We start from the raw sequence: 14108 nt of genomic DNA, 5'->3' as shown, positions 1-14108 counted from the left end.
TGCGTGGAAATGGTTGCATTTATTGCGCTAATTAACACCCGTAATGCATGCAGTCTCGCCTGCGGTCTGTCCGAGCGCGTTGCTGGCGATTACCTGTATGGACACACTGCTGTAGGAGCCGCCGATGACCCCTGCGATGGCTAGCGGCACGTTGTCCTGCAGGGCGTACGAGCCGTCGGGGCAGATGAACTCGGTGTCGTCCACCTTGGTGAGGGAGGCGCGCACGAACTCGAGCGCCTGCTCCAGCGCGTAGGTGTCGCGGGAGCACGTGTCCAGGATGTGCACGCCCAGCGTGACGCCGGGCAGCAGTGCCGGGTCGCGGTTGATCTCGTCGATGGCGAATAGCATGGCCTCCAGCCGCTGGATGCCGCGGTCCTCGTTGATGCGGCCGCACTCCTCAGTCCCCGCCCCCTTCTCGTGCACAGGGAAGAGCCCCCCCAGCACCAGGTCACCGTCGATCTTGATCTCCTTTTTGCCGAAGCTGGCGTCGCCCAGCGATGTTAGGCCCCTGGCCAGCAGGAGCAGCAGCGGCAGTGGGGCAGGCAGCCTGGTCGTCATGGTTTCAGGGCGGGGTTATTACTCAGATGGGGGCGGGGCCTCAGACGCAGCCGTGCCCTTGGATGCTGCCCATGGATGGGGTGACAGGTGTCCTGTCCGGCTGAGCATGGAGCAGGAGGCCCCAGGACCTCTGAAAAGCACCAAAGCAAGTACCATTTACATCATGGTGGTTCTGTGCACCATACGCCAGTGTTTCTCTACCCATTCTATGGGGTCCCCCCAGATAGGCCACATTTTTGCTCCCTCACAGCTCCCAGCCAATCAGGAACACCAAATGCCTAGCACAGGTGTGTTGGGAGCAGGGAGGGAGCAAAAATGTGCCCTATCTGGGGATCCCCAAGGACTGGGTCGAGAAACGCAGCCATACACGCATCATGAAGCATTAACCTCATACATCTTCAGTCCTATAAGCATGTCGAAAAGCAGGTGCTGTTTCTGCAGCTAGATTCCAAGGCCCCAGAAGCTGAGAAACTAGGACACATCATCTTTCACCAGAGCCCTGACAAGGCCATTTTACAGTAATGATAACCATTCCCCTATTGTGCTAAAATCGTTCTTCACACTGATAACGATAATGGAATGATAATTAACTCTCATTACTTAAGAGCCTAATTAAAATATGCATTGTTTCGAAGACAAAGAACTGTACTTTTATACGGGAGTGAACCCTTTAAAGTCCAAAAATCCTCAGAAGCCTCTTAAAACGCCAAGCACACAAGCAGAGGACCCTGCAGCACTGCAGCTGTCACGATAACGTTCCATTTGCGTTTTGTGAGTGTTTTGTTTTTTTGGGTGGATGGGGGGGGGGATGGGGCTATTACAGTCCACAGTGGCTGCTGGCTGTATGCGGATGAGCCTGCTCAGATCAAAGGCTGATATATATGCCTTTGTGTTTTGATCTTGGGCCTTGGCAAAGCTGCCTTAATCTCATTTGGGTTTCCCCCTCCGGTGGGGTGGTAGTGGTGGGGGGGGCGGAGGGGGGGGAATGCCCCTATGAAACCAAGCTGATCTTCAATGGACCTGGCAGCAGCACAAAGTCAGACCGCCGGACCGGGCCGCCGGCTCTTCCCCTGGCGGTTACCGCCCTCCCCTCATGTAGCAACACTGCCCCCTTCAGCTGGGGGACAAACAGCACCCCGCCCGCTGCCATTCTGTCCCGCTTCTGTCCAGCTCTGACTGAACCTGGACCTGAGGCGCAGGCATTGGGCAGATGGGGGGGTGGAGCCTCAAATCAAATCAGCTGGGAGGGGGGGAAAGTCTGTCAGAGTTTAGATGGAGAAAAGGGGGGTGGGGGCCCATATGGGATCCAATTACCCCCCACCCCACCAGTATATTGGGCACATATCTATGGCACATACCTATACAGGTACCAGTTAGAGCACACCATTGTGATATTCATATTCGATGGTGTGTGGATTAGGCATCTGTCCAGGAGGTTGTGGGTTCAAATCCCAACAGAGTAATCTTATGTTTGGTCTTTAACCCAAACTGCTTCAGAGCCATTGAAATCCCCTAACCCTACTCTCCAAACTTGCTCTCGCATGTATTTACATGTGTATGTCTGTCATGGAGCGCAAGATGGAAAATGTGAAAGCAACCTAATATCTGGATGAAGAAATTACTGCTGTTTTATTTCATTAAATCATCCCTGAGATTGTTACTGGCTGCAGTTCATTGTTTGGCCATAGTTTTATCCTCCACAATGGACAGAAGGGTAAAAATTCTATTAAAGTTCTTTCATTGCAAAGGGCCGTAGTTATAGATGTGTTAATTTTATTACTGCTTTTTAATTTTTATGCACCTTGATCTGGCTATTAATTCCGAAGCTAGAACATGTGCAGAGATGAATCCACAAGAGATGAAGGGCCAAACTAATTTGCGTGGATGGTAGTTGTGAAAGCTGAGGTACAAATGCAAGGCTATGAACAGACACGTTTGAACAATGAATTATAAGCTGGTCGAGCTTTTGAGTTCAGAGACAGGAATATCTATCAATTATTTGTGAATATATGAATTTAGAGTACATTTTTGCAGATGATGAAACTGCGGTTTGGATTTTTAATTTTTTTAATGCCAGCTTTTATCAAAGTTAACACCTTGAATGTGCTTTTTGTCCCCTTGCTCCCAGCGTCCTCTTGCTCCTAGTGTCCCATTTCTCCCAGTGTCCCCTTGGTTCCAACATCCCCTTGCTCCCAGCATCCCGTTGCTCCTAGTGTCCCACTTCTTCTAGTGTCCCATTTCTACCAGTGTCCCCTTGCTTTCAACATCCCCTTGCTCCCAGCATCCCGTTGCTCCTAGTGTCCCACTTCTTCTAGTGTCCCACTTCTCCCAGTGTCCCCTTGCTCCCAGCATCCCATTTCTCCTAGTGTCCCACTTCTCCTAGTGTCCCATTTCTCCCAGTGTCCCCTTGCTCCCAGGGTCCTCTTGCTTTGTGTCACAGCTGAGAGAGCTTGCTGTGGTGCTAAAATACAGCATCATTCCATAAAATGATGGGGGGGGGGGGGGCAGTAAAAAGGCATTCATACATGTGTTCTTCTGTGAATAAATGCAATTCCCATTTCATTACACCGCGCTACATCTTCTGTATCTCTTACTGTCTCCATTATTCATCTTGTTGATGAGTGTGACATCTGGGCACACATATAGGAATTATACTTATAAAGGGTTTCTGATCGTCAGAGCAGACGCGTTCTAGATTCTGAGCCGCATGTCAGCACAGCTCACCATACCCGGGGAAAGCTGCCTTTCACGAAATTCAGTATGGAACTCGATGTTTCTGTAGGCATGCAGACAGACTTCCGTCAGACAGACAGAGATGAATGACTCATATTCCGCTCGGTGTCTCCTGGGAAGGCCTGCTTCTCTTGTTCTGCTAGCTATCCGAGGAAACACGTCACCTTAGTTGGAGATGTGCCGCTCTGGGTGGGATTCCCTTATTACAATGGCACTTCTTGCCATGTGTCCAGGATCAAATCTCACTTCCTCACTAAACTGATGCTGCAAAGCTAATGCTAGCAGTTGCTCCCCCTCAGGTTAGGTTTCAGGTCATTATACACCGATCAGCCATAGCATTACAACCACTGAGAGGTGAAGTGGATAACATTGATTATCTCGTTACAATGACACCTGTCAAGGGTGCCATTACATATTAGGCAAGTGAACAGTTAATTCTTGAAGTTGATCTGTAGGAAGCAGGAAACATGGGCAAGTGTAAGGATCTGAGTGACTTGGACAAGGGCTAGAAGACTGGGTCAGAGCATCTCCAACATGGCAGGTCTTGTGGGGTGTTCCCAGTATGCAGTGGTCAGCACCTACCAACAGTGGGCCAAGGAAGGCCAACCAGTGAACCGGCGACGGGGTCATGGTCGCTCGAGGATCATTGATGCACATGGGGAGCGAAGGCTAACCTTCCTGGTCTAATCCCACAGGAGAGCTACTGCAGCACAAATTGCTGAGAAAGTTAATGCTGGCTGTGATAGAAAGGCATCAGAACACACAGTGCATCACTGCTTGCTGTGTATGGGGCTGTTTAGCTGCAGACCGGTCAGGGTGCCCATACTGACCCCTGTCTACCACTGAAAGTGCCTACGATGGACATGTGAGCGGCAGAACTGGAGAATGGATCGATGGAAGAAGGTGGCCTGGTCTGATGAGTCACATATTGTGTTATATCATATGGACAGCTGGGTGCACGTGTGTCATTTCCTTGGGGAAGAGAACAGCACCAGGATGCACTATGGAAAGAAGGTAAACCAGGCAGTGAGATGCTCTGGGGCAATGTTCAGCTGGGAGACCTTGGATCATGGCATTCATGTAGATGTTACTTTGACACCTACCATTGCTGCAGACCAAGTACACCCCTTCACGGCATTCATGGTATTCCCTGATGGCAGTGGCCTCTTTCAGCAGGATAATGCACCCTGCCACACTGCAAAAATTGTTCAGGAATGATTTAAGAAAGATGAAAAAGAGTTCAAGGTGTTGAATTGGCCTCCAAATTCCCCAGATCTCAATCCAATTGAGCATCTGTGTTTTGTTCTGGACAAACAAGCCCGATCCATGAAGGCCTGACCTCATAACTTACAGGACTTAAAGTATCTGCTGTTAATGTCTTGGTGTCAGATACCATAGGACACCTTCAGAGGTCTTGTGGAGTCCATGTCTCTATGGGTCAGATCTTTTTTGGTGGTACAAGCAGGACCTACACAGTATTAGGCAGGTGGTTTTAATGTTATGCCTGATTATTGTATACCTTAATTTCAGTCTGCTATCTGCAAAGTAAGGGGTTTGTCACCAGTCGCTAATCGTTAGTTCTATAATGACAGAAGGGACATTAATCACGGCCAACCATGACCGATGTTGCCTCCAGCAGAGTGACTGTCGGGTGGCCTGACAGGGGGGAGTTGCCCACTAAGGCGAGACTTCTGGTGGCAATGCTGCCCCCTGCTGTTACCCCAGGCAGATGTAGCTTGTGGGTGTGGGGAGTATTGTTAGCATTTAATTAGAGTGCTCACAGTTTTGTATGGTGTTAGCATTCGGGGCGCTTGCATCAAAGGCTCTTAAGTGATTCTGTATTCCGAGCTTCTTTGTAGCACATAAATCTACTGTCAGAATGCAGGCATAAGCTTTGGCTTAGCAATGTTATATGTTTCGTGCAAATATGTCAGCTTCCTAAGAAAGAGCAGAGCCTCCGGTGTAGACTATGATGTCATAATCGTACCACCCCTGCACGCCTCAGTCGTTCTGCCACGGACTGTGTTTAACTCCCGGGAAACAACACTGATTGGGTTTGATTAGATGATTGGTATAAGTAATTGATGTTTTTCCTAATTAAGGCAATATTAAGAATGCAATATGCCTGTGCGATTTCCGCCATAATGAAAGAGCACCAGAGATACAAGCTGTTATTATAATTGCAATTTTTGTGGGTAATTGCTGGTAATGGTTGTTGAATTTTGTTTAATAGAGGAGTACGACTGATTGTTGGTGAAGGGTTAGAATGAGGTTATGTTATTTGGTTTAATGTTTAGTGGGGAGTTTCCTGACAAGGAACATGCACAGATATCAGCACAAACAGCAAATAAAAAGCATTGCCTAGACTAAAATACCTTTTTCCTTGTGTTGTATTTTAATCGTTATCAGTTGACTGTCTTATGCCAGTGAAACTAACAGATTTGCTGTATTCCATTAAAAGTCCACCAGCAAGTGAATGTTCCTCGATTGTGAATCCAACAATCTAAGCATCCATACATTCATCCGCTGTCTATCTCCTCCCCAGTACGGGGTCATAGTGACTCCAGAGCCTATCCCATGATGCACAGGGCTGAAGGCAGGAGGACACCCTGGATGGGATGTCAGACCATTGCTAGACATACATGATAACATGCAAATGGCAACTGACAGCTCCATCCCCCCCCCACCCCCCTCCCCGCAGCATGCCTGAGGAAGGAAACGGCCTGAAACCTCATACTGTCCACTGAGTCCCCCGTTCTGCCTCAGAATGTCCCATAAGCCATTCGTTTATATGACCTCTTTGATGGCAATTCTGGTGCATAAACCTAACCTTTCAGATTTTGGGAAAAGCTTTCTTCCTCGAGCTTGATAGTTGGATTAAATACTCCTACTACAAACTAAGAAGCAGTTCAACACAGTCATGTTAAGGCACCCTGAACCTAATAACACCTGCAGGCTTTGACCCTTCATCCTCTGCTCATTTTATCATTCTCCTCCCCCTCAGTTTTATGGAGCGAGTGTCGCCGCCCTACTGGTAGGAGGAAATAACATGGCTGCCGCTCCCTTCTGTGCCCCATTGCGTTCTCTTGTTTTTGGTTCCAGACCAAAGGTGCCCGCCCATCCCTGCCTGGTCCCAGCATGAATCCCATGTTCCAGTGAGAGACGTGCATGACGATGGTGACCATGCGGAGCCCATTGTCACAGCAATGCTAAACGGCACCCATTCAGCAGTTTCTAAGAACCCAATCACTCCACCATGATATTCTATACTTAACTGAGATTTGCTTGACTTCGCAAGAGACTGAGAGAATCTCTGAGGGCGGGAGACTCATCTCTGCACATGCAAATTTGCTTTAACGTTTAACTAATGCGATGAATTATTTTTGCATTTTATAACTTGACAAATAATTCTTAATTCTAGAGTACTCCACAGTGATAATTTGAATAACATTTACTTTCATTTGAATAATTAATAGCTTGTCATTTAAAATGCTAATTCAAAAGGTGGGCTTTTATATAACCTTACACAAACTGCTTTGTTCCTTAGTCTCTCTCTTTTTTGATGGAAGATAATGGAGCATCACCGGAGTCCTGCATTTCGTAGGAGGTAAAGCTGTTTTCAATTTGAACATGCTGTTGGAGATGACCTCCCTGGTCAGCATGGATCATGGGGCCTGTGTGCACAGTGGCTGCACTCCCATGGTATACTTTCTTATGGAGACCACGCATTCCACTGGAAAGAGAAGCATGACCTCACTCTCTCTTCCGGTCACGGTGCCTTTCAGCCTGCTATCCCAGCAGCCCCCGCTACATGTGCAGCTGTCTCCCTACAGGTCACCATAATAAGTGATTCTTAGCTATTTGTTGCTCAGCCAAACTGGATGGCCTCTTTAGGTACCGGTTAAACCTCTGCCGTACTGACCGTGTTATCTGCTATGATAAAATGACACTGGAGAATGTACCTCTTTATATCAAAATTCATTGCTCCTGTTTCATTATTGAATTCCCTCAGAAACCCAGGTTTGGCAATTTTCCACTGATGGCCATTTGTACAGGGTATGGGAAGCTCAATACCACCTAAAGTGTCTTTTATCACCCATTTGTACGGCTGGATATTTCACTGGCACAGTTGAGGTCAAGTTGCTCACTTTGAAAGAGTATTACAATGGGATCCCATCTCGAACTAGAGTCAGCAACCTCACAGTTAAAGAATCGACACCCTCTCTCTTTACAAGTGCCACAATTAGATGCTTAAACGAAGCTTTTATCTGGTGATATGTTCAGAGCATTTACTGGTAAAGTAAAGGTGCGACACCGTGTCCTTACCATTTTGGTCACTGTCATTTGGGCCCCAAGAAAGATGCTTTTGTGAAATTGTGCAGGGAAGTGTTCTTAATATCTGTGAGTTAACAGTAACCTAAAAAGCTATTTATATTCCATTTGGGCAGGTATGTTGCTGTGATCTGTTTCTGCGTAGTTATGGCTGACCAACACGTTCAATAATAAAAAAAAACCAAAACAAAACGCCTCTTTGAAAAAACATTTCTATGAATCGACAGCAAGCTGCTGTGAATCTTAAATTCAGCGCAGCTACTTTCCAAGTCCAGACACCCAGAACTTGAGAAATGGGTAAGATATTATTACTTATTCTAAGATCATTTCTTAAGATTGAAATGCCACTGATCTATTGATGGGATATGAATATTCTATTATCAGAATGGTCTCTCTGTGCTTCACCCCGTGCATCACCTGATTTATTATAAGCACAGTCATTATGTGTCTGACACTCCCATATGGGAGATGTACTGTATACCTGCACACTGAAGACGTACGTGAAATCCATATCAGTGGTTCACATCTCATATCATTATAAAACGCATCAAAGAAGAATTTTACTGTTGAAAAGTGTATAAAAGGAACAGCAGAAATTAATCTGGGTGTAACATACTTGTGTATACACTTCATCCCCATCTCTGTAAGGCTCTCAAACCAATGAAGCAAGTAATCCATCTCCTGCAATTATAGAGTTTATGATGGACTTTCCTCTCACAGATGCAGTTGATGAAAACCACAATTTTCTTCCTGGAAATAGAGACACGTTCCCAATTATGATGAAAGTGAGGTCAAAACGTGGCCCGTAAATCGCAGTACCTTATGGGACAATAACACTAAAAACAAATGAGGGAGACACTTGCATTCTGTAAAGCTGCTGTGATCTGTGCTTATAAGATAATAAAAGAATTTGGGGTTTTGTGGAATCAGGCTTCATGAAGCGTATTGTGGTGCCTCAGCTAAAACGATGTGCTTTTGTTAATGTGCGTATAAAACACAATGAATAAGATGCAAGGGGAAGCAGCTGCCGTTGCATTGCATGGTCAGAGATAACGCAACACGTACAGGTATCAGGGGGTCGTAGTGTGTCGGACGTATTCCTGCGTGATCCCACCGAATGTGGCTCTGAGATGCAGGCTTCACAGCTAGCCGATGCATAACCGCAGCCAAAATCGTTTTCTGGCGTTTGTGATCATGCCTGGAATGGTAGATGTTACATCTCTGTCATACTCAGGTTACTTGCTGGGCTGTTGGATAAGGCGGAAAAATAAAAATAATAGATTGTGTACATTGTGTATAATTAAAAACAAGCTCGTTAGTCAATTATACAGTAAAGTTACAATACAGGTATTTGTATGTGGTAAACTTACTTGCATGTGCTGCGTGTATATGAATGTGAGTAGTGCATGGTATCATTTTTGTGCTGAAGTGTGAAAATCGTTGTGATCATTGAGTAAGGATGCATTAGATTTGTGATGAACCCCATGATTTGGAGTCAGGAAGGGCTCAGAGTGAGCAGTTGGTCGCCTTCAACAGCGTATCTGTGTGGTGATGAATCACACCGATCTGAAGCTTCACTTTTGGTGCCAATTTACCAACCCATGTCCATTCACCTACCTGCTCATACCACTCAGAGATGCTTCACGTAAAATGATGTGAAGCTTTGTCTGCACACTACAGGTACATAGGGTACAGGTACCTGTACAGGTACACAGGGTACAGGTACCTGTAAAGGTACACAAGGTACAGGTACCTGTACAGGTACACAGGGTACAGGTACCTGTACAGGTACACCCATATAGAGGTCAGAGCAAAGCTTTTGGTCTGAGTGCAGAGTAGCCGTCCATCCAGCCCCCCTGGAGGATTTTTTCAGGAAGTTAAGGACCCAACAATGATATGGTTACTCTGTCAAGCACGGGAATTGAACTGGCAACCTTCTGATCCAAGGCCTAACCGGCTGAACCCAGCCCCGGTCTTGAAAAGCCCTAAACTCTTCATCTTCTTAAATCATGGTTTATGTGAACCAAGAGTATCGAATGCCATACTCCATAAGGCAGGGGTTCCCAAAGTCCAGACCGCGGTTTGGATACAGACCGAACTGCAAGTTAATCCGGACCCAGCCGATACTGCCCCTTATGAATAAGGTCAGGTAAGGAGCATGCACTGATTACACACCACACAACAAACCACCTCAGGGATGAGAACCTGGAGTGCCGATCGTGCCACCAACCCCCACCTTATAAATGGTTAACGTAAAATGGCTTAACGTGGTTTGAAGTACAAAAATACAATGTATTAGAACCAACGGACTTCACACACACACACACACACACACACACACACACACCCAACCCTTTATAATTCTTCCAGCCAATGACAGAAAGTTAAAACAATTAGTGGATGTTAAATGTTTCCATTTTTGTTATATATTGACGTCTACATTAAAGGTTACTGTTAATTCATTATAGTTCACGTAATGCAGTTTTGTCATTGAAAATTGTTCCAGACCTCTGACTTTGAACAAAAAAATCTGATGTGGACTTTTGACTAGAAACTTTGACATACCCTGGTGTAAGAAATGACTATGCAGAAGGCACCTGCTCAGAACGGCACTACTGAGCTGCTGGATTGGCACTAATCATTCTGGAAGATTCCATCGCGCGAAACACACTTTGGCATCAGAAGCTATGGCTGAAGTGAGAATCAGGGCGTAGCTGGAATCGACGATGCCACTGACCACCTTTTAACCAAAGTGTGGAAGCTTCTTATTTTTAAGGCGATTATAACAAGCTGCCAGATGTTTGTGACGGTGACATTTTAAAAAGGCCATAAAAAACTGAATAAAAATTGCTGCTCGTTCATTTATCCCTGTGCTTCCGATTCAAGCTCGACATAAATTTGTATTCATTGGTTCTTCAATAACAATCAAGTTCTTCCAAAGCATCTGTGGTCCAGCCGCAGCGATCGAAGGCTATCCACACCCACAGGCTGTCGGATAAGGAACACTCGGCTTGTTTTTATTAAAGTTCAATCCTTTTGAAGAGCGGAGGTTTAATGGCTTGAGATTTGGCCCGGCTCGGACCAGGGGCGGGAGACGGTGGGGGGAGGGGGAGGGATCGGACGTCTCGCGGACGTCGTGTGACAGCTGGCCGCCCTGAGGAACAACAGCAGCTCGCATGTCGGCCGGCCAAGAAGGACATGATGCTCAAGCTACATCCACTCTCACCATAAACATCTAATATGAATTTATCAGTTTCATGTAACCTCTGCCTGGAACTCTGCTGTACCTAACAATGCTCATGGAAAGAGTATAGGATGAATGATCAGAGGGTTATGGACAACAATTAGGGAGGAATCCATAGAGCAGGTTTCTGTTACTGTGCTGTATTCTACAAGTAGTCCTCAGAACCAAGATCTGTATGTGCAGCCAGGCATCACTTCTTTTCAGACGGCTTAAATATGATTTTTCACAGGAATACTGATAAAACAAGGCAGCAGTTATGGATACTCAGCTCTGAGATACATCATTATTTATTACATTGGGTCAAGCTTTGTTGCTACGCCTTAACTAATCAGACACAGGTGAATCCCCAAGATCCGGAGAACCACTGCGTTCTCTACGGCATCAGACCCCATTTTCGCCAAAGTTGTTTTGCGCGGACTTGGTGGAGATCGAAGACGGGCAGCCTTGAACGTGAGAACGTGTTTCCCCTGTGTCTGTCTGCAGCTCCGCCCTGTGAACGCGGTTCGAATACACGCTCTGGGAGTGCGCGGTGGTTTCCAGAACACAGGCAATCAGCATGTGTGTCTGTGGCAATGTCACAGGCATCTGTCATGTTCAAAATAACAATTTTAGCATCTGCTGAAGCAGGGTAACGGGTCACATTTCCACTTAACATCTAATCACACTTGCACAACCTCTTAAAGAGCCATAATTACCCTCTGCTAAACAAGCAGTGTATACAGCTGCTTACAGCTAATATTATGTGCTTTTCATTGATTGTTCCCTGTGTCCACTGCAGACTGAGTTGTGTTGGAGGAAGGGTGGGAATTTTGCACTGTGATTTCCCAACAAATGGAAACTGCTCCTCTGTGTGAGATTTAGCCTCTTTTTCTGTTGCTTGCGCTCCGAGTTTAGGTCTTACGTACACTTGGTTCCCAGTTCCCAGTCAGCATCTGAGATTTTGTCGATCCAGAACTAGCTGTAAATGTCTCTCCCTGGTATAAACAGTATTAGTGCTGTGGATAATCATGGAACATAGCCTTTAAATTATATATGAATGAGGGATCAGCATGTGTCGGCTATTTTCAAGTCCATGAAAGGTACTTGCTGATATAAATAATGCCTCCAAATACTTTTAAGATGTCCTTGTGTAACAGGCAAGAGTGTCTAGGCACTGGTTATGGACAGGATGCCTGATGCATTGAAATGGGGTCCTTTTCTAGACATTTCAAAGCAAACGTGTTTTTCACCACGTCTGCTCCTCCGCTTGACAATTCTCTCCTCACCTGAATTATACTTTGGTGTCTAAATGTTTACGCGATCGGCAGCTCAGTTAACGGGGAGCTCTTGGCAATATTTTTAGCGTGGTGTAGAAACCTGCCCATCTCGCAAGGCGATATCCGTGTAGCCATTGTTCTTTTGCTTTTGTCAAGATGCGATTAATGAAAGCGTTGAAACTCGCATTCATGCACCGCTGTAGTAACAAGCTCCGGGCCGTCGCTTTAAATGAGAGGAATGACAAGTGAATAATTGGGTGTTGCGCTCAGCGTAGGAGATTAATTGTTAACACTGTAAGGCACCGGGTGCTTCCGCAAAGGAGATAAGGGCACGTTTATGCCTTGTCAATAAAGCAACTTACATTAGGCCTAACTATTGTCTATATTTGAAACAGTTTCTTCTGTGGCGGCTTAAATTCCTCCAATTTAATTACTGTCCCTTTCTGCCTCGCCTGTTATATAACTTGCAAGTGTTCCCAAATTACAGTTCCGAAAATGATCAAGCTCAAAGAAAAGGACAGTCCATAGCAACATTAACTTGTATCCCTCATCTCTTGTATTACCTCTTAGTTGTTGCCTTTCAAATAGAAGAAAACCAAATATCACAATGACAATTTCAGTTCTGCATGCGTCTGCACATAGTTTAAAAATAACTAATCAAAATGTATATTATACATTGAAAAAAATAAAACATTTCGCACTCTTCACCTGTTTCCCGCGCATCGACCACTTGCCAATGTAAAATTACCGCTGTCACTATAATTTAAATTGATTGATCAATGAAAACAATCGATTGACTTGCCTTCCTCTTTTCCTTAATCCGCTCCAGAGATCCGTCCACTAGCCGCTTCCCGTGTTTGTGAAATGTACGCTTTGCTCGGTCCTGCGAGTCTTTCCGTGGCGTCGCACACTCTGGGAGTTATAAGCAGCGGAGGTGTAGTAGCTCTCCATAAAAACCTCCGCGCGAGGGAAGAGTAGCGGGGGGAAGCGGCGTGTTCTCAATAGGGCAGCGCCGCTTGCCAGAGGATGCTCCCGTCTCCTAGCAACAGCAATCAATCTCGCCGCGGAACGCTGTCTCATTGGCTGGGAGTTCTTGTGCGTTCCCCATTTAAACAATAAAAACGGGGACGAGCATTTGCGCAGCTCAAAAAGGCGCTTCTCAAGTAAAGCCACTCTCTGCAGCCTTTAAAGTGTGCAGTATTAGAATTTCTCAAGGTTAGAAAAGTGCATTGAACTTTTTTTCCCGACACTTTGAAATGGCGTTTCTGCTCCAAACTTATGCATGAACCGCGTGATTAATCTACATCTAGCTCATGCATGTAAGATATTTAAACGGGCATGTTACAAGTTTACCTTTTGTACATGAGCGAGGGGTGTTGTTAAGCGGTCTAACAGATTTTAAAATGCATGCTGTGAAGTGAAATGCAGAGTGTATCAGGTGTAAATTTACAGCATTTTAAAGGGGAGTCAGTCGCAACAGTTGCGTTTAGTTATGGCTTTCGTTTTAACTTTTGTGACCCGAAAATGAATTTACATTATTTTTAAAGCAGCAGTAATGCCGCGTAAACAAAAATGTTTCGTTTTGCAAACCAAATCGGTCATGCATGTAGTTCATGGCTGGCCACAGCCTCAGTCACTACAAATTTGATTGTAAAACCATGAAACAAGGTTATTTTCAAAAACATACGGAATGAACAGTCAGTAATACTGATAATGTTGCATAAACACGTATCTAATTTTATTTTTAATTCTTAACTTAAGATTTAAATGCCCTCAGTCAATTTTTAATTAAAGGCCTTTTAATGCCAACGCAACATAAATAATGTTATACTTAGCGCAGATAAATCCAATATCACTAAATGTATCGAAAAAAATCGGAAAAACACTCTGCTCCTCTCTGCTCACAGCAGGTTGCTCTGTTCTCAGTCTGATGCCATACACTCGATCTCCCTTTCTGCCTAAATGGTATATTTTCCGAAGAGGGG

At 45.4% G+C, this 14108-nt stretch overlaps 1 protein-coding gene across 2 annotated transcripts in view; it reads right to left on the bottom strand.

Moving 5' to 3' along the window:
- Nucleotides 1-13328, bottom strand: part of LOC111842401 (metabotropic glutamate receptor 3-like) — a 28119-nt gene extending 14791 nt beyond the window's left edge. For both annotated transcript variants that reach the window (XM_023808965.2, XM_023808966.2), the window contains exons 1-2: nt 12926-13328; nt 94-688 (exon numbers count right to left, since the gene is read on the bottom strand). In XM_023808965.2, coding sequence (XP_023664733.2) covers nt 94-558 — 465 coding nt within the window. In that variant the 5' untranslated portion in view covers nt 559-688; nt 12926-13328. The remainder of the gene's footprint in view (nt 1-93; nt 689-12925) is intronic.
- Nucleotides 13329-14108: the final 780 nt, after the last annotated feature.

This window comes from Paramormyrops kingsleyae, chromosome 1, assembly GCF_048594095.1.
Source record: "Paramormyrops kingsleyae isolate MSU_618 chromosome 1, PKINGS_0.4, whole genome shotgun sequence".
Classification (NCBI taxonomy): Eukaryota; Metazoa; Chordata; class Actinopteri; order Osteoglossiformes; family Mormyridae; genus Paramormyrops; species Paramormyrops kingsleyae.
Note: the sequence above shows the minus strand (reverse complement) of the source record. Positions and strands in the feature narration are given on the sequence as shown.